The sequence below is a fragment of the Phragmites australis genome, chromosome 14, assembly GCF_958298935.1.
Source record: "Phragmites australis chromosome 14, lpPhrAust1.1, whole genome shotgun sequence".
Classification (NCBI taxonomy): Eukaryota; Viridiplantae; Streptophyta; class Magnoliopsida; order Poales; family Poaceae; genus Phragmites; species Phragmites australis.
In genome coordinates this window covers 24,826,133-24,852,546 of record NC_084934.1, presented here as the reverse complement: position 1 = coordinate 24,852,546, position 26,414 = coordinate 24,826,133, and the positions used below count along the sequence as shown (strand labels likewise).

The 26,414-nt window shown below is 39.9% G+C and overlaps 2 protein-coding genes and 1 long non-coding RNA gene across 7 annotated transcripts; 2 read left to right on the top strand and 1 right to left on the bottom strand.

Annotated features, from left to right (window-relative positions):
• Nucleotides 1-7,728: 7,728 nt before the first annotated feature.
• Nucleotides 7,729-8,832, top strand: LOC133890894 (uncharacterized). Its single transcript, XR_009904120.1, has 2 exons — nt 7,729-8,179; nt 8,434-8,832. It is a non-coding gene; the product is annotated as an uncharacterized LOC133890894 (long non-coding RNA).
• A 6,456-nt stretch (nt 8,833-15,288) lies between these two features.
• Nucleotides 15,289-21,930, bottom strand: LOC133890819 (uncharacterized). Of its 5 annotated transcripts, none has more exons than XM_062331391.1 (14): nt 21,673-21,927; nt 20,747-20,841; nt 20,278-20,480; nt 19,466-19,535; nt 19,101-19,297; nt 18,935-19,010; nt 18,770-18,844; nt 18,607-18,686; nt 18,376-18,502; nt 17,698-17,757; nt 17,145-17,195; nt 16,896-17,054; nt 16,070-16,202; nt 15,289-15,967 (listed from the first exon to the last, which is right to left on the bottom strand). In XM_062331391.1, exons 3-14 carry the CDS (start codon nt 20,445-20,447, stop codon nt 15,801-15,803), a joined length of 1,365 nt encoding a protein of 454 aa, XP_062187375.1. In that variant the 5' UTR covers nt 20,448-20,480; nt 20,747-20,841; nt 21,673-21,927; the 3' UTR covers nt 15,289-15,800. The 5 variants fall into 5 exon arrangements, with proteins under 5 accessions (XP_062187375.1, XP_062187376.1, XP_062187377.1 ...); XM_062331392.1 differs by having other exon boundaries at nt 20,747-20,838; XM_062331393.1 differs by lacking the exon at nt 20,747-20,841 and having other exon boundaries at nt 21,665-21,927.
• Nucleotides 21,931-23,834: 1,904 nt separating this feature from the next.
• On the top strand, nt 23,835-26,414 carry LOC133891571 (bet1-like protein At4g14600). The gene is made up of 4 exons (XM_062332295.1): nt 23,835-24,004; nt 24,112-24,217; nt 25,458-25,514; nt 26,052-26,414. Exons 1-4 carry the CDS (start codon nt 23,964-23,966, stop codon nt 26,211-26,213), a joined length of 366 nt encoding a protein of 121 aa, XP_062188279.1. The 5' UTR covers nt 23,835-23,963; the 3' UTR covers nt 26,214-26,414.

The following is a 26,414-nucleotide window of genomic DNA, read 5'->3' as shown; positions in this document are numbered from 1 at the left end:
CCATGTTATGTCCGAGATTGAGCCCATTTTTTCGATCTTCGCTATGCTGAAAAACACACAGCCATGCCCATTCTGGATTTTTTTATATTTCTTAAATCGGAAAATTATAAAAATAGGTGTCCATTTTTATTTTGAAAAATTACATATCTAGACTCATGTCGTCCGTTAGAAAGACGATAAGGATATGTCACCCTTCTAAGGAGCGATAGGTTTAAAAATAAAAAAAGTGCTATATTCCATTACTCTTAAAATTCAAAACTATCGATTTTTTTTATATGTTATTTCATCCATAATCAAAGATTGTAGATTACCTTTAAAATAGATTGTAGATCGATCTGAGAAAAATCTGTTGTCCCAAGGAATTTTCTTTGCGCGGTCAAAGCTGAAGCTAAATCAAGACAACCAAGTGTCACTCACATTTGTTTGAGCTGAGAAATCTGCCCAACTCAATTCATAACCATTCGTATGCAGCAATCCTGGTTCTTCGGTTAGTCCACGGTCTCCTCAGGTTGAAACGGACCAGTCCAGTCAATCGAGGACATGAATAGGACGATAGGGTTAATTGGAGATCTGGACTTGTGCCAGTTGTCCGGTTCGGTTGGGGCATGGAGCATCGACAAAGCAAGGTATAACTGTCACTGAATGGAAATTGCTGGCTTCCGCGGCCCTCCGGGGATCAAAAGAACACTCACAAGCCTTCCTTGAACTTTTGAAACTTTGTTTTGAAGTGCGAAGTTGCAGGTACATGTGATGCATATATGTTAGGGTCGGTTTGTTTCAGCCGTGAATTATAAAAAGCAGTTTGTAGATTGTAGAGTATAAAAACTAGCTTACAGATGATAACAATTAGCAATCCATCTTTTGTTTCAACTTATGATTACAATCTGTAATCTGCAGGCTGAAACAAATAATCCCTTAGTCGTCCTATATGTTTCTACTACTGTCAATGACAAGTCTGGCTAGCATAAACATTGGCTTTATTGTGTGGTTCACATTTGTGAAATATCGGATTGATAATTCAAGTGTATATATAGGTATAGATATCAGAGGAAATATTTAGATAATGAAATAAACAAGAAATTATAAAAAAAACAGAATGATACTGTTGAAAACAGATCTCAGCTGAACGATGCAGAATACACGAACGACAGATACGCCGAAGTACCGAACCGCTGGTATCTCCAACCAAACTTTTCTTTTTTTTTTCCTTCTATTGTTTGTGCTACATGAAAGTATAATCAATCACCATCATCATATGTTTGTATCATCAGTTTATTTTGGGAACAGATTTGGCGAATCCACACCAGGATCTCTTACACCTATAAGAGATTCTTTCCTGATTAAATGATCTCGCCTTTCTGGAAGGATTTTGTTCAGATCATAATAAGATCCTCGAGTACCACTGTCCTTTAATCCTCTGTTTAGGTTACAAGTCCGTTTCAGACAATCTATTTTGCATCCTCTGACCATTCCAAAGCAGTAGATAATAGTGGATGAATCTTCGTGAATGTATTTTTCTAGTAGTGACAGGTATACCTAGGCAACAGCAACGTTCCCAGCTGTCTCAAAAAAGAAGACAATTCAATGTCTGAACCCCAGTCAAAAGAAGCAAAGGAGCCACAAGAAAAATATTCTGCAATAGGCCAAGGCCCGTCCTAGTCAAGAGTGGAAAACTTGAGGAATTTCTTGACGATGGCATGATATACCTATCGATGAACAGCTCCAAAAATGACGTTTCCAAACTGTACTCGGCACATACAAGGTCTGAAATGTTTTCGCAAAAAATATGCATGATTTGAAGAACTAGAGAAAGGGGCAGCTTGACCATCAATCTGCTTTTATCCTGACAACCAAGTCTGTTTTTCACACGTTTTCTCGTAGCACGAAAAATCATGAGTGCATTCAATAATATTTTGATGGCAACATGGACGAAAGGTAAACTCCATGAGGAGCATGAACTTCCTGATGCAGGCACACCTCAATGCATGCATACGCGAATTATTCAATGATCGTCCATGAATACTTACACAGCGGTTTTTTTAATCATCATCTTACAGTTTATAAACTTTGAGTTCTGGCGAGTATGCCATTGTTTTTCAGAATGTAAACATACATGCATGATACAGTGGCATAGTTTGTAGTTTGTTCTCTGAACATGCTGCCGGTTCAGAGCAATACCTCTGAAAGAACAGATTCAAAGCACTAAAGAATTTTACTAAAGGGTCTATCATTATAGATATTGCATATTGGAGTAGGCCTAACAAAGGAGACAATTCAACCCTATATGCTGACATTTTCTTCATGACATCACAAATTCCGGTTCAATCCATTGCATAGTGATATTCATTACCACCAATGGTACGCAATAGTCTCTTTTTTTGAAGTAAATGATGTGCATGCATCTAGTTATCCCTCTATGTCCCTTCCAAAAGGAATTGGCATGCATCTAGCTAGATGGATCTCCTAAAATTCTAGCCCAACTACTAGGCTGCTCATGCACTAGTAAAACTATAGTTTTATACATCATCGTACCCCTGCAATGCTGAATGAGTCAGGAAACATCGTGTAGTAAGGCAGACCTACTCAAAGTAAACGATTCTAATCTTATAATAGATCAGATACATGTATGTGAAATCTTGCCACTGCAACAGCCGTATTATACATTTATCTCCTTCAGACCAATCTAGCGACTGTTTTTTAAAGAAACAGTCTAGCGATGGAAATGTTGAATGCTCTGACCAAAACAGTTATCAGGGGCTGTTGCAAGCTGAATGAAGCTGCTGGAATTGTTCTTGTACTTGTTGGATATCAGTTACCAGAATTTCTTATCATTTGATCTGTAGTTTCCACTCTATTATTATCGTACCAGGACTTTTTTCCAGTGCTAACTACATCAAGAACACCATTTTATTAGACAGAACATATTGCCATTCTCTTCTTGTAGTACCAGGAACCTTTTTTTTGCGGGGGTGTAGTACCAGGAACCTGACAGTGATCACTGTGCTCACAAGAACTCATACCATCAGGTTATTATTTCCCCCTCAAAAGCTGATCTGAACTTGCATATAATTTTGCCAACAATCATAATAACGTAACAATGACAAAGATACCTAGAGACAACGACGTCAGATTTTATTCATACTATTGCTCATATACTAGTAGTATGGGGCAAAGTCATCGACTATATTACGGGTACGTTTGATCTGCACCAGATCATAGTATCCCGGAAAGCAATAGATGTGATTTTCTTTTATCCCTACAGTACAATAATACAATAATTGGTCTTTCTAGTGGCCAAGTTCACTGAACACGTGATACATGTAGCATTATTGACGCCCCAGACTTTTCTGATAGAACCAAACATGCAAAAGCTAGGATAAAGAAGAGAGAAGGGAAGGTCGAAAAGAAGTAGTAAAACAACAGAAAAGCTTGAAACGAAAGCCGATCATGGGGCACGAGGGACTAGATTATTCCGTTGTTCATTAATCCTAACGCAGAATGATCCAGTCAGAATGGCAGAGGCGTAGAACACAAGAGCTGCGTTTCACTGGGAGTCTGAACAATTTGATCCTGTGAAAGAAGACGTCGATCGAGCTTATGATTGATGGCTATTAAAGAACACTGAACTTATTGTTCTACAGATACTTGTTCACTCATATATCATTATAGCTTAATTCTATCATGTCAGATCTCTTGGAGAAATCAATGATTATAAGAAGAACCAAAGCTCGGTTTCATCTCAGAAAGAGAAGGCCAAGGCAGAGCAATGTTGACCATGGACCTTTACTTTGTCATAACCTGGAGAACCTATCTCTACCTCTACGCCATGACCCATGAACCGGACATAGAGCAATCGCAATTCACAATTAACAACAACCGAATCAAGCAAGTACCAACCAAAAAGGAATCCAAAATGGTCTATGGGACAGCTTCTGCTGAGCTGTTGGCACGAACAAGAGAATTCTACTAGACATATAAACGTATGGCTTATTAGGACTGTTTATTTACGTTAAAATTCCTGTGTAATCTATAACACCATACGCAGGACGTTTAACAACGGAGATAACTATTGCGCTTTCGCGGCAACAAGCGACCGATTTACGAACAAACTGGCAAAATATAACTAACCCGGAGAGCAGCACCTGAGAAGCCTAGTCTGGCACTGCGGCGACAGATCTTCATCAGCAAATCGCATCCGGGAGAGATCCCGTTAGGGTACGGTTAGCCGGCGGCTTATCCTTGGTCATCGAGATCAAGAACGAGTAGCAGCAGGAGGAGGAAGAAGAAGAAACATGACTACAGAAGCTAGGCAAAAGAAGAAAGATAATGTAAATTATGTTTGATCGAGGTTGATGTTCTCAATCGATCATGACCCTCTCATATTTAAAGAGCAACAAGTCTTAGCCGTGAGAGATCAGGACTCCTAATTCAAACCGAATGAGACTTACATATATGATTCGGCTATGCCTACCTGATCTCCAAACTTTCTATAACAAATATATATTTCCTATTTGAACACGTAAAACTCTCATATATCTACCGAATACGCTTTAATATAGTTTGGCACTTTTAGATTTGATCAACTCTTTCATCTATCCGGAGATCAATTGCATGAACAAACCATTATCACTTGTCGTCTGTTCATTAGTCATGACCATTGATCGTGTTTACTGGTCTGAAATCACTGTTCACTAATCGATGTTACTGTTCATTGTCTGACAATCGCTGTTCGCCTGGTTGAGCACTATTTGCCTGGCCAGTCATTGTTCATCCAGTCATGTTATTGTTCATCCGGTCATGGTACTGTTTATCTGGTCGCGGTATTGTTCATCTGGTCGCCCATTAAGCTAGTCGTCACTGCAATAGCTACTATAAATGCCAAATCTTGTCATCAACATATGCCCCCCTGTTTTTTGGTAAATCTTGCGTACCGAAAAACACTTTCATGCACAATAATCATGAACAACTTATTATCTATTTTCAGCCATCACTTAGGATGATGATAAATGATATGTCGTCTATGTATGCTCTTACAACGATGATGAATAAATATCGGCCATATATCTTATGCTCTCCTAATAATGTTTCTAATACGGCTGTAAGAGCCGATCCTATATTCCTTGCCTTGGCAATACCTGACTAAACTGTAAAGATTCATAAAACGGCATCTAAGAATCACACCAAAACCAAGGAGAATAATCAAACATACCTAGGCATAGTTTCCACGATGAGGACATCGGTGGAACAGGTAATGAACACAGATGATGTGGCTGCCAAAGGTTTTGATGATCATATACAAACCTGTGATTTTGTGGTTGTTTCTTGGATTCCTTCACCCTTAAATTTGCCTTCGGTGTAGTTCTAGTCATGGATGCTTGAACACTACTCTTAGTCTGAACTTGTATGCTACATTTAGGAACCTACATCTTCTTCTTGTAACTAACCACATCAAGGTCATGCTTTCGATTAGTCACATCAATTGTGTTCTCACTTTCTTGCTTTGAACCTGAACTGCAATACATGCATTCGGCTGCATCATTTACCACTGAGCTGTTGGACCTTTACTTTTTGCTAAGCCTGATATCAATAATTCTTCTTCTATATATTGCTTTTTCTTGTCGCATACTAATGCAGTAGCCCGAACCAGATGTGTATTTGACTTGATCACATGAAGCATGTGCATGTTTATCAGTTACCGACATAGCTCTTTCAAATGAATTCACACTTATCAGCTCCTTGGATACAATAGTCAGCTTCTTATCTCTTGAAGGCAAATATGAACTCTTATCCTTGTTACCATCCCTTTTAACACGATAAACTTGTTTGATCACTTTCCTATTCCTTTAATTTTCGGATCGATTTTTTTATCAAAACGGTCATCTCTAAGATGAGATAGTCTATCAAACACTGGTAACCTAAGTGCTGTCCGCCTTGGATGGAATGACTCAAAAAGGCATTAGAGATGACGTCCATGGATCATACCAGCCCCATGACGGATAAAAAGAAAATATTATAGAAAGAAGCCCCCACAATATAGACATTGGTGGTCCAAAAATAGGATACAACACTGCTGCATAAAATCCTTCTTGTCATCAACAGCAGAGGCGTAGAACACAAGAGCTGCGTTTCACTGGGTGTCTGAACAATTTGATCCTGTGAAAGAAGACGTCGATCGAGCTTATGATTGATGGCTATTAAAGAACGCTGAACTTATTGTTCTACAGATACTTGTTCACTCGTATATCATTATAGCTTAATTCTATCATGCCAGATTTCTTGGAGAAATACATGATTATAAGATGAACCAAAGCTCGGTTTCATCTCAGAAAGAGAAGGCCAAGGCAGAGCAATGTTTACCATGGACCTTTACTTTGTCATAACTTGGAGAACCTATCTCTACCTCTACGCCATGACCCATGAACCGGACATAGAGCAATCGCGATTCACAATTAACAACAACCGAATCAAGGAAGTACCAACCAAAAAGGAATCTAAAATGGTGCATGGGACAGCTTCTGCTGCGCTGTTGGCACGAACACGAGAATTCTACTCAGACATATGGACGTATGGCTTATTAGTACTGTTTATTTACGTTAAGATTTGTGCTGAAAAAATAGATAAAAAAATCTAAATATAAGACAAAATCAACTGATGAATGAGTATCAGGTGGGAGGGATGGAGGATCGAGATAGGCCGTGTGTATGTAAAGATATGCAGAGTTGTATTTCTCCTACTGACACACACAAACATGAAACTAGTATGACCATAGGGTGTTACCACATTGGTCCTGCTGCGGTTGCTGCTCCCGTGCTAGGGTGGCCAGGGCCACGCATAGTGGAGTCGTAAATGCGGATCAGATCTGGTCAGCTCGCTCTGCCATAACCATAGTTCGCTAATGTGTTTGACCACCGAAAACGTCCGCAGTGGTAACACGGTAACCGTATAGTAATTTAATAGAATTCGTTAAAATGTTGATTTTTTTTTATTTTGAATTTGAGTTTATCAAAAACTGATCGACTTATGAATGCCGTAGCATCCTGCGGTGTCCTGTCCTGCGCCGCTTCTTTAGCCTGGCCGCGCGCCGTTCCGCATTATTTCCAAGATTATACCTTCTTTGCGTTTTATATCCGAGATCGTGTTAGATACAAACTATTGTTTGGAGTTGTATTTTGGTACTACTGACATTTATCTGAAATAAATCCCAACCGTTATAATTTGATATCACTTCAGACGGTTTAGAACTTTATCCTTTTTTTTCACCGAATAATCTGATAATTTCTAAGGCTCAATAGTGAAAGAGATGACTTACTTGAACTTTATTTTTCTAAAATAATAATAGTGACTAAGAACATCGGTACTGTACTCAAAAGTGAAAATCTGTTCTTTTGCTTGGCACCAGAACTGCTGCTCAAACTATTGCATGTCAGTCTTGTGCACTGTGCACATATCGGGCTCTCACTCAACGACGCGCGCCGTTGACCTGTACCCATCTCCAGTGTGGAATTGATTGTGTCAAAAAATTCCCGTGTAAAAGCACGAGCTTTAGCCGGTCAAAGCTTCGCTGGATCATCGCATGCCTCATCAGTCGTCACGGCTGGACGTCACTCGCCACCGAGCATGAAGCATCAATCAGTCTATGCAGTGGCAAATAGACATGCCTGCTACACACAGTGCCCACTCCCGATCTCTATATAAACATAGAAGCATTCTGCAGGCAGAGAGACACACACAGAGGAGTAGATGGTTGATTATCTGTGCAGAGGGCAAAGAACATATTGGCAGTGGTGTGTGAGCAGGGAGGAGACGAGAGCCAAGCAGGGACGAGCTGCTCTTGTGGCCTTGTGGGTGTGCGTCCTACGCTCAGGAGAGATGACACCGACGTCAGATGGATCGAGAGATGTTGTGTCCATCCGTCTGAAGTTGGTGTCATCTCGCCTGAGCATAGGACTCATCAGCCCAGATTAGTGAACATAGGACACCTCGACGAGTCGTCCACCTTGTTGTTTTGCATGCTTTCTTTTTCTTGAGTCGCTCTGGCGTGCGATTTACAAGGTAACTCACCGGCTTCTTCAGATTGTCCGTTCGTTTTGTTCTGTGTCTTCCTTGCAGGTGCGCAGAAGGTGGGGGTACTGACATGGCATGCGAGTCAGGATGATATTGGAGCAGTATGTCGTACAAGGTTAGCCATGCATCCGGAATTAGCTATACCTTCAGCTTACGGGTGACAAGCTCTTCCAACAACTCTCCTACTTTTGTTTCTCTGAAAACAACCTCTCGCCTACTGCTGTTTCAGAAAAGCAGCATCTGTGTACTTGAAGCTTGCACTCCACTTCAGAATGCATTTTTGTTTGATCGGTCCTTTTGTCTTCCTTTCGAGTGCTGCATGCCTGCATATGGTTTAACTTGCTCTTATGGAAACTTGCATCTTTCAAGAACATGCACAGGATCTTGTTTCGATGGAAGGTTTCAGTTGCAGGAAAAGCAGCCATGCAATTCTCAGCGAAGCAACAATGCTAACCTGGCTGGAGCTTTCTCCAGGGAGAAAGGGAGCTTTCTCCAGGGAGAAAGAGAGCTTTCTGCATCTGACCACTCTTTGCTGATTGCAAGAAAGTTGTTGGTTTTTTTGGATGGAACTGTCTGCCTACCCTCTCCAAAACGGGCACCTGACTAGCTGTGGCTTTGGCTTGAACGGACTGAAAACTGTTCGGTTACAGTCTGCTCTGTGGTGAAACAATTTGTTCTCTGTATTTTCTTTTCCTTTGATCCGTGTAGACTGCTGTAAAAATAATATTCTGCATGAAACAGCAACGCTGAACTCTTTGGATTAATTTACCATACTTGTTCATGACTGATACTCTTCAAAAGACAAATTTTCTTTTCAAAAAATCGATTTGCGGAACTAGTTGATGTACCGCAGAGGAAAACGTGGGGGAAAAAAGGACGTGCAGTTTATTTTATTTTATTTTATTTTTTAATCAGAGTTCCTTAATCGGATCTTCATTGAAGACTTTTTATGGAGGAATGGTGCAGGAGGGGGCAATTGAATCCCCCGGCAGAGCTTCCACCCTAGGAGCCTATCACCAGGCACCTTGCCTGTCCGCAGAAAAAAATAATAAAAAAATAATAAAAAAAAGAGGGCGTGCAGTAAACGATCCAAAAGATTGCCAAGAACTGATCCTCTCCAGAGTCAGTCTCGTTGTCAAGCGTTGTTGCCAGCATTGACTCTGGAGAAATTGCAAGAATCACACAAAAAGAGAATAATGGAATAGCCGACTAAATTGTCCCTCACATCTCAGTGATACCTTGCGTCTCCAGATTTCCGCACGAATGGAATTTACCATCCGATTTTTCTTCAACTTGAATTAGGATCAAGAATTGGCTGGTGACATGCCGGAGGCTCTGACATGAACCACCGGGTAACTTGAGAGAAACGAGAGCGGCAGTGCGCCGCGCCCACACAAATCGCCCCGTGCTGCCGTGCACCAGGCACCAGCTGCGCAGCCCGCAGTCCGACCTGGCCGAATCTCGGGCGCCGGGCGGGCGGGCGGGCAGGCCTAGTGCAGCTGAGCGCCCGCCGTTGACGCCCATATCCATCCCATGATACCAAGCACCGAGCACGCGATGTTGAAGCTGCGCCTGCAGGAAGCCAAGGTGCCCAGGCCCAGGCGGCGCATCGGCAGGATCAGGCCGCCGGCAACGGCACGGTCGCCTGAACGCAGTTCCTCGCGGCACGGCCGTTTGGACAAGGGCACTTCCCAGCACAAACGGCACGAGGGCACGACTGCACGAGCGTCTCACCCTTGGACAATGCCCAACTGGCAACCGCCCAGGCCAATTGGGGTCAGGTTCATGTGTAGCCATTCATGTTAAGGTATGTTTCGAGTTTTTTATATATTTTTTTGTTTTTATATTTTCAAAACTACACTCCCGTTTGAAAATTTGATAGGAATAAGCTATTGACTTTCATTCTACGGGTGAGAACTTCGTATCACTCATTGAACAAGCGAGATCTTAGTGGCACCCGTTCATCGGGCGACGTGTTTGTCAATTAATTTAATTTCTGGCAGAATAGATATGGTTCGACGAAAAATATTTGATGTGTAAATAGTTGTCCAAATGGCTTGACAGGGTGATTTATTTTTTCCTTAATTTATCCTTAATTTTAGCTCGATGTAATTTTATTGATATTTCTTTATTTAGTTGATGTAAGATTGTGTGAGAATTTTTTTAATAAAGTAATATTGGGAAGATACAAAATCAAATTTGTCGAACAATAGTAATTGTGAAACACAATTATGATATAACCTGGCACAGAAATTACATACGCTGATAAACATTACATGTGACATGGGTTTTTTCGTCGCTGCGCGAAGGAACACTAACCATAAAGATATGACAACAACAAACATTTCACATGTATAGTACACCTAAAGACTAACCTAATTGTGTGTCACTGCTAAACCTAACATGCCTTAGAAAATGAAAGTAGTGTAAGTTAAAATGGATACTCTACAGAGTGCACCTAGGATATTTGCCCTTCATGATGGCATTGGGTCATGTCGCCTTAGTGCGACGAGCCCTCTCCCGCTTCATTTCCGTCTCAGCTTCGCGTGTTTCAGCCGTAGCACGCTCTTTTACTGCCTTCCTCATGCGCTCCTCCTCCTGACGCTTCAGCCGTAGTTCCTCCTGATGTTGCTCGTCTTCCCGGCGTTCGTAAGCATGCCGCCTCCACTGCATGCTCATGTCAACCTACCGTTTGCCATGGCAGAGATTGTGTTGGAGATGAAGTAGCCATGTAGGGATTACCCTTATATACATAAATGGGGTTACTGCCATAAACTATTCGCTGTGTTCGAGGGGGAGTTATTGCGATGTCAGGGTGGGTCTCAGGGAATCTTGTCGCGCGTCTGTCGGAAGCGTCTGTCGACAGAGAGAGAAAGAGACGCGGTACTATAGAAGAAGGGATAAGGTCATGTGCGAGTGTCCAAGCTATAGGTGTAGGCTAGTTGTAGTTGCAAGTGCTATGGATGTGATGCATCACGCGCTTGAGCATCTTCTCTGACAGTATGGAGTGGTTTCTTTTACATCATGCATGAACAGTCTCAACTAATGATCAATGATAGAAGGACAAAATGGATGGGTTATCCTTATATAGACAAGTTGGTCATAGCCTATTTTAGAGATCAATGATACAAGGGGGAATATTGCTACACCGTGCGATGCTTTAGCAGTAGGGATAAGGTCACATGTCTGTGTATCGTCGCTAATTTTGTGAAGTAAGAAAGGTTTGTAGAATAACGGTCGGTGATAATTCATTCAAGTATTGTTACATAACACAGTTACACTGCCATATGGTATACACATAGGAAATTTATAATTTTTGTGGCGTTAGGTATCATGGTCGATATAAAACACATAACATGTAAATACGTCTTAGGGAAAGTGAATCTCATCACTGCTTCTTTCTTACGCGCTTGTGCGCGGGCTTCTTTCTCACGCCTCATCACTGCTTCTTTCTTACGCGCTTGTGCACGGGCTTCTTTCTCACGCCTCCAATTTAGCTCATCCTCGTCCCACTTCTTCCTTTTACCCACCCATTTGTGGTCCTTGGGGGATATGAAGTCATCAATCCATTGGTAAAATGCACACACCTCGGTTGGTGGCTGGATGCGATTTGTTGCCCGTGGATGAAAAGTGTTAGTACACGAAGTGAATGGAAAATTGTGTTTTCTCAAAGTGATTACCTGAGAAGATTCACTCTTTTTGGAAAGCGCATCTATGTTCGAACAACAGAAGTACCTCCTCCTGAAGGTATCCAAGTCATGGGAACACCAAACACTGCATGTCTGTCCACAATGGCATTCGGGCCTCGGCATTTTGGGAGTAAGAGGTTGTCGAACGCGTCCCTGCTTGGTTCATTTGGTGGATGACCTTCAAATAGTTGCATGGCCCTTCCACATCTTCCTCTTTCCGTCATGCTTACTGTTAGTTGTGCTCAGATGGTTGAGATGGAGGTGTCTTATATTGACGAAGGGCATCAGATACTCTAATAAGCTCATTATCTTGCGTCACTGCAACGGCAGGAAAAAACCTATGCATGAGGCAATGCTGCAGCGTCTTATATTGACGAAGGCCATTGGATACTCTAGTAAGCTTATTAGCGTGCGTTACTGCAGCGACAGGGAAAAACCTGTGCATGATTTAATGATGTAGTGCGATGAGGTGATGGGTCGTTGTAGTTCGATAATTGACCGACATCGAGATTGTGGTGGAGATGAAGTAGTCGGTTTGTATGTGAATAGACTTTTCAGTGCTACCCCTAATAGGTCAGTACAGTCTAGCGTACCAATTGAAAGGAAATACCAATTGAGATAGATGCCAATTGAAACAAATTTAATTTGAAGACGATCAAGCATGAGTACGAGATTAGGCACAAAATTGAACATAGCAAAATAGTTAAAATTATAACAAATATATCGTTTAGCACAAAATGTTAACATCTCGTAAGCATAAATGTTCAGTAAGGCCAAACAAAATCGGACTAAAAACCTTTAGTAAAAGATATTACGATTTTCATCAATATTGCATATAGGAGTAACTTAAGCATTTGATATGGATTCTTTTGTATTTTTGGGATTGAATGAATCATAAACATAATTATAAAGTTCTCACAAAAATATGCTACTTCAAATTGTTCATATTTACAATAAAGAGGTTTTTAAGCACTTGCAAGAAAAATATATTTTCGCAAATTATTTTTATACTATGATGCAATATTGAAACTTGTGTAGATTATATAGATTTAGAGCAAGTTATTTGATCTTGGTGACTTGTTCATCTCGGTAACTTGAAAAATATAGAGACATGAAGAAGTTCTAAACATGTTCAAAAATTTATCTCAAACAAGTATACGAAGAAAGATACAAGTATTAAGATAGCAACGCCTCTAATGAGGGAAACGACGCCCAAAGGTGCCGTCGTTGCTTGAAGGCTTTCGCTCGGAGCCCCCGCACCTTCCCACCGTATGTGTTGTATGCACGCTAGACATCGACGTCACTGGCCGCTCACTCTAGGATGCTCTAGCCCTCAGCACGCGGATTCAGGCCACTGCTGCCGTCCATCCTTTGGCGAGCTACCGCGCAAGCCGCGGACACAACACCAACTACCATGCCGACCACCACATCTACAACAGCGCGTGGGACGGCCATACCCGCCACGTCCATTGGCCGCCCCTGTGAAGCTGAACTCGGCACCAAGCCGCACTGCCCACGAGCACCCTCAAGCCGCCCTTGTGAAGCCGGACTCGGCACCGTGCCTGCAGAAAGGCCGGCGGCCAGCAACCCAACAGCGGGCAAGGCAACCGAGGCCGCGCACCCCGTGGCCGAAGTTGTGGGCGCCCTACGGAAATTAATAATAGCGCTGTTATTATAAGATTGAAGACCAAAGGGGCATAAAGTACAGATCATTTACATGAAGAGAATCGAAGATGGCACACGGTTGAGGGACGATGGAGGAACATCAATAGCGTAAAGCAGCTCGTGTGTACTGTATGCCTGTATACGTTGTAAGTGTTTTCCTTGTTTGATCAATTGGATTATACCCTGCTGCTTTGGGTTCGAATTTGCCCATGAAAGAAGAACAGTTTGTTGACTTGAAGGCAAAACCATTGTCCATTGAACCTCATACTAGATTCTAGAAATCAAAGTATTGGTTAAGACAATCAATATGTGGCAGTAGCTGTTGTAACTTGCACTCATTGCTTTTTAACGATGACATGAAAAGCAGGGCCTCTATGCTTGTGACCTCATCGAGCAATGTGTTCATTGTCCAGCAAGATTTTCCACCTTGGGCGCCCTAAAATTAGGTCTGAGTCTGGACTATAAAAGAAGAGGTTAGGGGCTGGTATTTTGTATCCCAAGTAAATGGAGCCCAACTCGCGAGAGAAATAGAGAAGGTTTTAGGAGATAAAAATATGATTTTCTAGAGAATTGTTGGTGCTTTTTATTAGACATCTTGTAAACAATTCCAGCAATAAAGATAAAGTTTTCCAACACCATGTGATGATCATCTCCAGGTTTGCAAAGATTATTTATTTTCACCATCCGACAAGGTTTTGCTTTCAGACGTATATCTTAAGATCCGGATTTCCAATTGATGTGATTCTTGTTGCATTATTTGTGAAATTTTGTCTACTTTCCGCTGCCAATAATTCAAGTCAAACAGATTTTATTCCTAAGATTTTCATTAAGTTTAAAATCATAGTGGATTTACATTAGGTGAATTTTTAATTAAGAATAAATTGATTTTGGCTTCTGCAATCATTCACCCCCTGATTGCCAAGTTTACGAGTAAACGATACTACAAGTTGTATCAGAGCCGAAAATCTTTCTAATTGATCTTAATTGGTAATTAGAAAATATGGTATTAGATAGGTATTCTATAAAACTTTGTGTTTTCGATGTTATTGATTTTTAGTTCTAGAAGACGATGATAAAAGCTTGCATTCAAGCCCAGGGCTTTGCAAATTGGAAGGAGGTATTCAAGCCTTACAAGGTTCCCAAAAACAATGAAGCGATAACGTAGAACATGTCAGCCGTTAAGGTGAACAACATGATAAGGAACCTGATCATCTAAGGTTTGGGAATGAGTGACTTCGACAGAGTTGTATATCTCAAGGCGGTGTACAAGGATAGCAGATAATTTTGCTCATTAATAATACAAGGATAGTGAGAAAAGAAATCTAGGTGAGGATGACATGTGAGGCCTCGGACCACTTATCAGTGATAACTAATGTTATTTTATAATGATAATAAAAATATTTGTACTACTACTTAGCAATTTACTTGATATTTAATAGAGGGAATTTTTGTATGATTACTGGGTCAGAGGTCTACTGGAAAGGTTAGTGTACCCAGGTGAGGAACTCTGTCAAATTTAAGTTTTTTTTTTGCAATTATTGGGCTATACACATCCTATATTGAATAAAATTCCAGATAAGTACTTCACAAGACTTGCTTCTGCGTATGCTCACTTTCTGAAAATGCAATGCAACGAATCATCTTGCACTCTGCACGCAAGAGTAGCATATCGAGACTAAAAATATGTATATGAAAGAAACGGCTTCCACTAGCCTTGTCCTACCTCAAATTTGCCCTTGCCTCAATTCAATTTAGTTTAATCAGTTAAAGACATCGCACATGTAAACGCACGGTGATCAGTTAGCATTTGTCTCATGAATATCAGAAATAATGTATATGACGGTAGGCAAAATTGTTTCAGCCTTTAATATCAATATGAAACGTTTCACTGGATTAATCATGATGTTATCTATACACCCACGATCGTTTATAGTGAAATCACAATCCTATAAAACAAGGACCTGAGTAAACATTCCTTGCCAATGACTATATGTGCCTACGTGGCAGTTCAGTTGCATTCAGAATGAATTAACATACAAGCTATGTACTGTCCTGAACAATGTGGCTAGGTTACATTTACAACAAGGGAATTGCCGATTAATTTACGCAGTTCAGTATGATCGACAGCAGTCTTCCAGCTCCTATGCTACTTTTGATCCATATAGTCAACACCTTGCTGAGTACATTTTCTCTTTTCTATAACTTATTCAGACCATATGAAGTCAAAATCAATTGGACCAGTATGTGAGCTCGATTCCTCCTTAGATCTATAAGGTTGTTAGTAGCTCCAGGCTCCAGCAGTGGATTCATCCATCACATGCCATTGCCTACAAGTGATGACTAAAAGTTTACAGTGGAACTGTACAAGTGTCACCATCAAAGTCATGCTAGAAGAGGCTCCACCAAAGGTCTTCGCCGAGTATCAGGGAGGTCCATAGTATAAGCGACTAGCGCTGAAAGCAATGAACAGGCAGCTGGAACTAATCCCAAGCCAAGTCTTGTAACTGAATAGCCAAATACCATTCCTAAATTCCTCATCTTGGTACTTCCTGCCATGCAAAATATCAACCTCATCAAACTTTGAACCAGAAGATAATTAAGTCAATTTTCTAATGTTGATGTGCCAGTGCCAAGATAGTAACAGTTATTACCTTGATAGGACTCGAGTATAAACAGAACTAGCCCACATGAAACTTTATCAGCAAAACTTAATGATCCATACACAAAAGCACAACCATTTAGATCTTCTCCTACTAAAATACCTTCCATGCTGATACTTGTCACCTGGTATCAAGGAAAGCACAAGAAAGATAAGAATGATGAAAGTGAACTCCCATGGAATTGCAAGATCATGCCGTAAAATGCGTGTGGAAAAATTTCAACTGAGTCTACACGATAACCAAAAATATAAATCAAAAGTGCATATAAAATGCTCACAGTAAGGCATGTAACATGCATATATATGTCATACAGATTACTTGTTGCACAAGGTTAACAACAACATAGTAAAATTATTCTAAGACATACATAAAACAAAATTTACTCATTATAATCTGGCTTATTTAGTTCTTAACTAGTAATGTAGCTTTTGAAACACATATAAGTCAGCTTTTCAAGGTTTTGACAGAGCAGAACATGATGACACATCAAACTAGAATGGCAGCGCTAACTGACATCAAATCAGTGATATCTTATGCATTTCTCAAAGAAAATATGCAGCAGAGGTAGCAAGCATGAGATAGTTTGCCTAATTGTTAGTCAAAAGTTACAAAATTTGAATTTCAAAATGTGTGCGCGCCTTACATTTGTGGACAGAGGGAGTATTCTCTAAATTGTAATATATCATCTCTTTGCAATACAGGGGGAATTTTGAAATGCGTGCGCGCTTTACATTGGTGGACAGAGGGAAAATTATCTACATTGTACTGTATCATCTCTTTGCAATACAGGTGTTAATTGAAGTTTGATTATACTTACTACCATAAGAGCATTGGCAGCTCCTATTATGATTGAAATGGCATACATCAGGTTGTGCATTCTGCTTGGTAGAAGAACAATTGCAAGACCTGACAATATCCAAAGCACTGCTCCAGCTGAAAAGTAAATCTTGAGACGCCAACTTGACCATGTAGTCTCCTATAAACAGTTTTAGAACTCCATTGAGACATTGAGTTGAGTAGAGAAGTACTAGATTAGACAAATTAGACATTAACGAAATAGTCTGACCTGTAATATCACAGATGCTGTCAAGCTGCTGATGTAGATAATAGCAGGTACCTGAAAACAAAATGAGAAATAATTAATCCAGGGGAAAAGCATATTATGGGACAAAGCACTAAATCATGTAAACTGATCCTAAGTTATGAAATAGGTGATGATGTCTTAATTGGGAAGAAGAATTTATTTAAAATCTCTTTCAGTATTCAGATTATTTTGACCGGACCATCAGATTATCTGGACAGATCACCAAATGTACTGGAGTTCTTACAAAGCTAGCTTAATTTCGGAAAAATGGACTAAGCTCGGCAGTTTTTGGGCGTTCAAACTTTTGGCACCTCTTATATTGTTGACTATCAGTTCTGTTGGTATAATATATCACTTGTTTGCTTCAAGCATTTAAAATTTCTACTATAGCATATCCATTTTTTTAGTAGAATAGCATATCCATCAGATCAGTACACTTTCACAAGGATATAATAAACATAAAGACAAACTAAATGCAAGAGGCAAAAATAAATCATTAAAAAGATAATCTAGAAAGGGTGGGGATAGACCTTACCAATGCTTTGGAGGATTGGTGCATTTCTAAATCATTTATCACGTACAAAGCAAGAAGTGCCTGACAAAATATAGAAACATTATTGCTGCCTAGTCCTCTGGTTGAAGTTCAAAGCATAAGGAGAAAGGCATATAGTAAAAATCTAGTAAAATAAAGATAATGCAAGTCTATGTATAGAAGACCACTGCAAGAATCAACAAATGAAGTTTGTCAGTTGTCCAGTAAACATACTTAATAATTTGTTAATATATAAGATATGAATATACTGATGTATAATAAAAATTTGCTAGGTCTAGAATGTCCTGAAATTGGTACGTTTTAACATGATCTTATGTAATTTGAAACAAATGTAATAATAAATATTTTACAAACAATAAAAATATTTGATATATGTAATATTTAATGCTAGAAGAATGAATGAACTGGTCTGTACACTTCCTCCCCCATCAATATGCTGGTAACTGTATATTAAACAGGGCAATTTACTCTAGAGTACAGAATCTTAATCTATAAGAGACACCCTTTGCCATACATGGTACAATAATGTTAGAGTTGTAAAGGAGCACATAAAATACAATTCTCCAGCGTAAATAGAATAAAAAATATAAATGCCTTTAGAAGTTCCCAAAGAAAAGGTAATTGCATTCCTATATCAGAGAGCAAAAGATCACTAGATACCTGTGAAACATTGGTCACCAATCTAGTAAGAGTATAGACTAGAGCAACTTGATAGTACAATACTTTCTTGAACCAGTAGGCCCAAGAAATTCTGGAAAGGCTTTTATCCTCACAATGCTGATTTGACCTAAAGATAAATAACTTATTCAACAAATGCAAAAAAAAATGAGAGGAAAAACCTAATCAATAACTATTTCAAAAAAATGTCAGTTACGAAGGTTCCCATCTTACCCTGGCTCTTTTGTTCCAAATATGAAGATGGCAACAAAACAACATCCGAGGGAAATGGACATATAAGCAATCCACCGATACTGGCCAAAGTATTTGAAAAATGTAATGAAAATCCAAAAGATCAGGCATCTAGTAATACATATTAGTTAATACAAGAGAGTACCTGAACTATTACATTCACTGACTGCAATAGAGTAAATATCAGCAAAGCAATGCCATAAAGGCTAAGATTTGCAACCTAGCATAAGCATGGAAATTGAGCACATTAGATACAATTATTTTGTTATTTGGATAAGATAGAATGAATGTCAGAGTACAGTGTTCTAACCATTGTGAAGGCATTACGACAGCTTACAAGTGAAACCCGGCTAGTCGGGTTTGATGTCATGCAGTTCACCATTGACCTTATAAATATGTAAAAGATATCCATAAATGAAATGATGAAATTATAAAAAGAAGAATGGAGAAAAATAGTGAAAGAAAGGAGCAATTACATGTGAGCGACTTGAGTAACTGCCCAACCAACATTAAAAATAGCGGCAAATGTGCTGTATCCAACAGTCTCCAGAGTAGATGAACTTGTTCCCGTAAGTTTGCAAGGCAAGCAGCTACCAAACACAGATGAGAAGGAAATTGCCACTAAAATAGACCCTCCTGCATGCCACAGTTTGAAATGTCCCAAACGATCGATCTGGAACAAAAACGGTATGTTCATATATCTACCCGGAGTCGCACACAGTAAATGCAGAAAAATCTAGCTTGTGGTGACTAAAGAGAAGAGAAACAATTGAAATGTTTTTGTACTGCAAATTTTCCAACAGTGTAGGATAAATGAATAACGTTATTTCTTGACACACACCAATTCCCCAACAAAGATTGTTGCGCATCCATCCGCCAATTGTCCAGAAAGCATGACAACAGCAGCATCACTGCAAAGGTGAATTATAAAGTAAAATGTCTAAAATAACCCTGAACCTACTTTCAAGCTTTCAACATCTCAATATTTCTCAAAATCCGGATAAATGAACATGATCTGATCCAACAATTCAATATTTTAGGTAGACTCAACGACATGTCAATGATCAGAAAATTAGTTAGCAATTTCCTAATAGCTAGCATTTCTTTCTCTTTTTTTACAATAGAGTGGTTTTTTCATCCAATCGGGCTTTACTAGAAACCCCCTTTTTCTACTATTTCTTTTTTAGTTTGCTTGGCCTGGGAATTCAACTCATGACCTCTTGCTTACCAACTCGGGCTACTACAACTAGGCCAGTGGTTGCTTGATAACTAGCATTTCTGCTATTGCCTTATTAGTCTTTGAACATGGTTAAGTCTTATTAGTCAATTTCCGAACATCACTAGCACTGGTAACAAAAAGGATCAGCAGAGTTTTGATGATCAGTTGTGCATACTTGTATTTAAAAGTTGTAGAATATATTTCAGTGAAATAATTTCTGTATCACGTCTAAGAAAACTTGAAATTAAACATGAACTTACTTACTAATGCAAAGGTAATATTCCTCTTCGAGTAGAGTGGATAAAGAGTTAGAATAAAGATAAAGTGAGCACATAAATCCTCCAACTCAACATGTTTTGGCAACATGTGAGAATGGAATATAATCATATACAGTACAATAGGAGAATAGGAAATGTAACCAAAAAGGGACATACCGTGGACTAAGTCCGACATCCGTCAAGAACACCAGCAAATAGGTAAACCAACAAGATGCTGTGATGTCATTAAGCATATGCCCAGAACCATAGGAAAGTATTGGCACTCTCCCTAAAGGCTCATCCAATTGTGCTTCATTTGATGACTCATTGTCCCTCATATTGACCATTACCTGAAGTTAGCAAGAATACCAAAGTATCACCTGCACCATAGTGGCATTCATGTTAAATTCAGTAATCAGTGCCTGACTAGCACAGTATCAATCCCAACTTCCAAAAAATTGAATAATACTGCAAAGTTGCTAACTGTAAGTTTCACAAAAAGTGAAAATGATTGCGTGTTACTCCTGCTTAATGCAAGACTTCAAGCTATGTCAAATGAGAGTCAGGTCCACTATGAACTGCATGACTGATCCTAAAATGTATTGTACTACTATCATTCTGCAATAAACGGAACACACAAAATAACCTTACTAATGGTGATTGGGAAAGTACACCGCTGCACAAAGCTCAACCCGCGAAAGACATGTTCCTTTTTCCAGCTCTTGCGGGCAACATCAACTACTTGAGTGCACCAAAAATTAAGAATAAACGAATTGATCCGTGAAAAGATACATTCGCATTTCCACTAAGGCCATTTTCAGCAGCTACCTTAAATTTTCATCCTCAAAAATACTATTACAGCATCACCTAGTTTTTCATCTACAGCAAGAAGCTACCCTATTTTCTACCTTCCACTTCTCTTTTTCTCTCTCCGGTCCCGCTGTCGGCCTCTGTAAACAGTACTGCTACAGTAACCGACGTTGTTTTCTTCTGAACAGTATTGCTACAGTGTTACGTGTGCTGCGTCAACTCCGCAGATTTGCAGGTCATATTCTCTCCGTAGTAAATTTGAGGGATCTGCTGGAGTTGGCCTAACCATGCCCTCCCAGTCATCCCACAGCTTCATGAGCCATCACCTAACCTCACCTTTCCAATTCCCTTTCTCCTCCACCTTTTCCTCGAAACTAACCCCAATTGTAACGAGGATTCCCACATATGCACCTTCACACCCAAGCATCCATCCTGCCCAAACTTTTGCAATTACCATTCAAACAGCAACGAAACTTCATTTACGAGTTGCTAAAATATCAATTTTTGTGCAGCCCCAGGTTCACCGGAAGTGCATAAAAATTTGGAATTTGCTAAAAGATCATTTTTTGTACAGGCCCAGGTCCACCTGAACGGCCGCCTGCTGACTTTAAACCAAATTGCACACAGCCTAAGGCACACTAAGAAATCCCAGCCCCAACCCCGACTCCACGGCGAACGGCGATCAACCGGAGGCCGCAGCCACCACCCTCCTTTCCAAGAACCCCGGAACCAACCAAACAGAGACAGTGCACACATGCTCACCTGCAGCGGCGAGGTCCGCCGCCCGAGGCCGCGCGGCTCGAGGTCAGAGTTCGCCGTAAGAAGGATCGGGGGCCGAAGCCATCTCGGGCGGCGGGGAGGCCGAGGCCGAGGGCGACCGAAGGCGACCGTGAGCGTCGCGTGGACGGCAGGGGGAGCAGGTGAGGCGGGGACGCAATCGAGAGGAGAATCCGGGAAGTGAGGAAGCCGGGTGAGGCCCGCCGAAACCGCCGGTACAAGACGATGAAAAGTTTTTTTTTCTGATAACGTTTGTTTTATTAACTGCTATTTATATCAAGTGATATAATCCTGTAAGAGTTTATTTTCGGTCTGTCTGTATAGCTTGAATACACAAGACGATGAAAAGATATGGAATATTCGTACCGATATTTCTTTTTTTTAGTACTATATCTGAAGAGCTAAAGGTGGTGCTGGTTTGGTTGTGTACTTTGTATTTGAATAATCCGAAAGTAAATGTAGATCATGTGAAATAGGCAGCGCGTAATTTATGACCGAACAAACAAGAAAGTGTCGTCGTAGTCCATAAAAATTAAAAATGGCTTCCCAGTTCGCATCTTCCCGATGCCGAAAGTTCGCAAGGAGACGAAGAAAAAGTATACGTGTGGAAGTCCACTACTTTCATGTGGATACGGAGTTCAAAAGTTGCGTAGGGTCATCTATGTATTTATTTGTTTTAGTTATAGATTATGAAAAGTAATTTATAAATTATAAAAAATTGGATTATATAATCTATAAAAGCCATAGATTGCACCATCTAACTTTTATAATTCATTTATTTATTTTTACTTATAGATTATAATTATAATCTGCATGCTGAAACATCTTACGAAAAGGCCATCTATGACAAGTACTAGTAAATCATTTAGGAAAAAGAATGTCAGGTACATGGTGTGGTCCCATGCTGTCAGAGTTCACATTAATGAACACGCACTGATATCTGGGTCCCAATGTCAGGGTTTCGTTTTATCTTTTAATTTGTCTACTCTCCACCGGCGTGCAGATTGATTTTCCTTTGAATAGTATTAATGCAAAGGTTCTAGGTACTCGTGGTGGAACCTGTCCGAGTTGTACACTCGGTAGTATTCGTATATTTTTGGGATTAAATTTTAAAAGAAATAGTGCATATATATGTACGTGTATTTAATGGTTAAAATGTGTGTCATATCATATGAGATTATGCCTCTAATCTTATTTAGACATGTGATAGGATGCATCCATATAAATGTGCGTGAATGTGGGTATATTGTTCGTCCGACTTATATAAAATACTCAACTGCAAAGTTATAGATATCATCAATAAGTACTATTTCCATATAAAGAGATCTTTATATAAAAATAGATATTGTCGGGATCATATAAAAGGTTATGAATTTTCTTTTAAATATCATCTGCGGGACATAGAATTTATCAGTAACCGGAATGCCGATAGACCCGCGAGAATTACATATCAGCTATCGACTGCTGATAAAGAATTAATCGACACTCCAATTATTAATAGATGGTTAATCAATAATTAAAGTGAGACTAGAATGGGTAAGGCGTAACTTGGGCTGGTGTTGCTTATGGACGACCCAACTGGGAAGTAGAGGATCGTTGTAGTCCATAAAAATTGTCTCCTCTCCGTCAGAAATAAAAATGGATTCGCCATGTATGTCAGAGAAGTCATGTTCGAGACTAGAAATTTTCTTTTATGGGACTGAGACTAGAAACTTTGAATGTACTACATGTACTTCACCCTCATCATACTTAAGTTGACCAAAAGAAAAATTTCTCACGTAGATGGTATGGTCCCATCAGGGAAAAACATTATCGGTGGTAAACTAGGGCTACCTGTAGACCCTGTAGAAAAATATATACTATATCTACTAGTATTTTTTTAATTTTATGTGATATTTAATTTTGTTTACATTTTATTTAGTATATCCGATATTTTAGATAAACTGTGTTTACCACCTTCGATAAATTTTATTTACCTGTTTTTTTCAACACTATCAGTATTCATTACATCAAATAATTAGACAAAACAAAAAAGAAAACACAGAATTCACTGACATTGTAAGCCCAATGTCAGAAACACGATTTCCCATCGTTTTTTCTTTTCCTAGTCCCCACCTGTCTCTTCCATTCCTCTTCCTTCCCCGCGACGTCACCCCTCCGACCCTCCTCCCCTGTCTCCGCGTGCGCCACAGCGCCAAGGTCCCTCGTCAATCGACGCCAGGCCCGACCCAATCCACGTGCGAACGAGAGTTGGACGCCATCTGCCCTCGCCCGCGATGGCGCACCCGATGCACGGCTCCGGGCCGCTCCGATCCAGGTGAACCCCCTCTGCGACGTCTGGTCCGATTCTTTGTGTCCGTCGACTTTTTTCCCGCGAAATTGGATTGGAATCCGTGATGAATTGGGGTTCTTACGGGGTTGCAGGAACGCGGCGAGCTCGGACGAGATCCAGCTGCGGATCGATCCTGTTCATGGGGATCTTGACGAGGAGATCGACGGGCTGCACTCGAGGGTCCGCCTATTGAAAGGGGTTAGATTCCATTTCCGCCTTGATCCTTTCCGGTACATGATTCTGGTGACGTGGTATGCTTGATGCTCAATTGAGTTCTGGTTGCCTCGATTGGAAAGTAAGAAAACATATAGGTTGTGCGCAATTGCACGTGCGCTGTAGATTTTGTATGTGGCGATGCAAGATATATTTTGTAGCTCATCAATTCGTTTTTCACATGTAATTTGATTCGTGATTTAGCACTTGGTACTAGTTTGGCTAAGTTTGTTATATCATCTTAAAACCTAGAAGAATTGGGAGTGGATGGAACTTGAATTAGAACCGAATAAGAGACTGCTAGTTTGGTATGAGTTGCAAGCTAAGTAGCAAGGTTTCAAAAACTAGTTGTTAAAGTTCTCCTGAAATTAGACGTTTTCTGGCTGGTCCCAACACTATCGCTGCCACTTATCATTTTTCTGTCAAACATTCATCAACTTTCAACTTCCAACAGAATTCTACTAGCATCTATAGATAAACCAGGCAAACAGCTCAAAATAACCACTGGGATTTCCGGTTCCCAGTGACCAGTGTGTTACTGCTGCCGGGATTTGGAACCTTGGTTGCTAACATCTAGGTCCTGTCCTGAACACAAGAACATCACAAGAATTTTACAGGAACAGTGCTAATCCCACAGGAATATGAAAATTTCATTTCCAAAGGGGCCTCTAGTTATATAGTGACATGGTGATAAGTGGTGTGATCTGGCCTCTAGTTATTTAATACAGTCACTTGCTCAGATCACCGTACATATTCTTCGTTATGTGCCACAATTTCTATGTGGGTTCCTGTCTATGAATCAGAAATTCAGGATCCAATTATTAGATTTTCTATGATTAGATTCTTGACTGCAGTAGATAATCGTTGATTTCTACTTTCTTTGATATGCTGCTATGAATGTTCATGGATTGCATAAAACCGTCATGTGTGTATGACTCCATTAACTCTTTTTTTGTATTTTAGACCTAGCTGTTGCAAGCTCCCTCACCTGTAGAATTAGTCGATGGCTGGTTATTTGAGTTGTTGTTGAGCCAACCTTGTGAATACATCGAATATACTGTCTGTAGGTCATGTATCAAATATTTCAATAAGTAAAGGAAAAGCCTTCAAGTTGTGATTGTTCATCGTTGCTATTGTTACTTATAACCTGTTCTTTAGAGTGCGTCGGAACTTTGTTCTCATTTCTGGAATTTAAGTATTAATATTTGATCAATTGTTTCTCCAGGTTGCTCAGGAGATAAATTCTGAAGCCAAGTTCCAGAATGATTTCCTTAACCAACTGGTATTGTCCCCTTCTTTTTCTTATTAACCTCTTGGTCGTGTTGCATTTTTCTCTGGCAACTGGTATTGTTTTTTCGAAGCCTATTGATTATGTCTTGACTGTCCTAGATAGTTGGTGTGCATTTATCCCTTTATTTACTTTTTCATATATATTTATTCACTCTTACCATCTCCACTTTAACTCCTCATTATATGATATTTCCCAGAACATTTCCCCTTACCATATTCTAAATTTGCTTCTATATGTGAAAGAAGTAAGAGTTCATTCAGGATTGACATTTCCCCCTACCATAATCTAAATTTGCTTCTACATGTGAAAGAAAGTAAGCATTCATTCAGGAGTTTTTATATGTTTTGTGTGGTCAGTTACTTTGTATGACCTTTAAGGTCCCTTTGATGAACACTAGCAAACTGTTAGTTAATGGATTTATTGCCTGGCATATAGGTGCATTGGTTCTTTATGTCCCATATATATAATCTTCACTATGTTCTTTGACGATCTATATCCGTAACTTTTGTTTCTCCTGTGCATGTGCAGCAAATGACCCTTGCAAAAGCTCAGGCTGGTGTAAAGAATAACATGCGAAGGTTGAACAAGAGCATTATCCAGCAGGGCTCAAGTCATGTTCTCCATGTTGTCCTCTTTGCGCTGTTCTGCTTCTTCGTTGTCTATCTCCTGTCAAAGTTCTCTAGAAGATAGTTCTGTTGTCGGTGGCATCAAATCTAGGATACCGTGAGTTGTATGTAGTCTAAAGAAAAAGAATGTGACTTTATATGTCTTGAACAAACCAGAAAAAGAAAAGGAAAATTTGTACCGTTCTAAGATCACTTCTAACCTCATCCATTGATCTGTATGACTGAGAAACTTTTACAATTGCAAGTCACATTCAGCAGTATCCAA

What these genes read in the sequence shown, in the direction of transcription:
- LOC133890819 (XM_062331393.1), bottom strand. Translation starts at nt 20,447, where the DNA reads ATGGTCAATATGAGGGACAATGAGTCATCAAATGAAGCACAATTGGAT. An exon ending in GATGTCGGACTTAGTCCACG is followed by an intron (nt 19,536 to 20,277) that starts GTATGTCCCTTT and finishes TCACCTTTGCAG; the next exon opens with TGATGCTGCTGTTGTCATGC. An exon ending in TTTGGAACAAAAGAGCCAGG is followed by an intron (nt 18,503 to 18,606) that starts GTAAGATGGGAA and finishes ATTTATCTTTAG; the next exon opens with GTCAAATCAGCATTGTGAGG.
- LOC133891571 (XM_062332295.1), top strand. Translation starts at nt 23,964, where the DNA reads ATGGCGCACCCGATGCACGGCTCCGGGCCGCTCCGATCCAG. An exon ending in GGGTCCGCCTATTGAAAGGG is followed by an intron (nt 24,218 to 25,457) that starts GTTAGATTCCAT and finishes TTGTTTCTCCAG; the next exon opens with GTTGCTCAGGAGATAAATTC. An exon ending in ATGATTTCCTTAACCAACTG is followed by an intron (nt 25,515 to 26,051) that starts GTATTGTCCCCT and finishes GTGCATGTGCAG; the next exon opens with CAAATGACCCTTGCAAAAGC.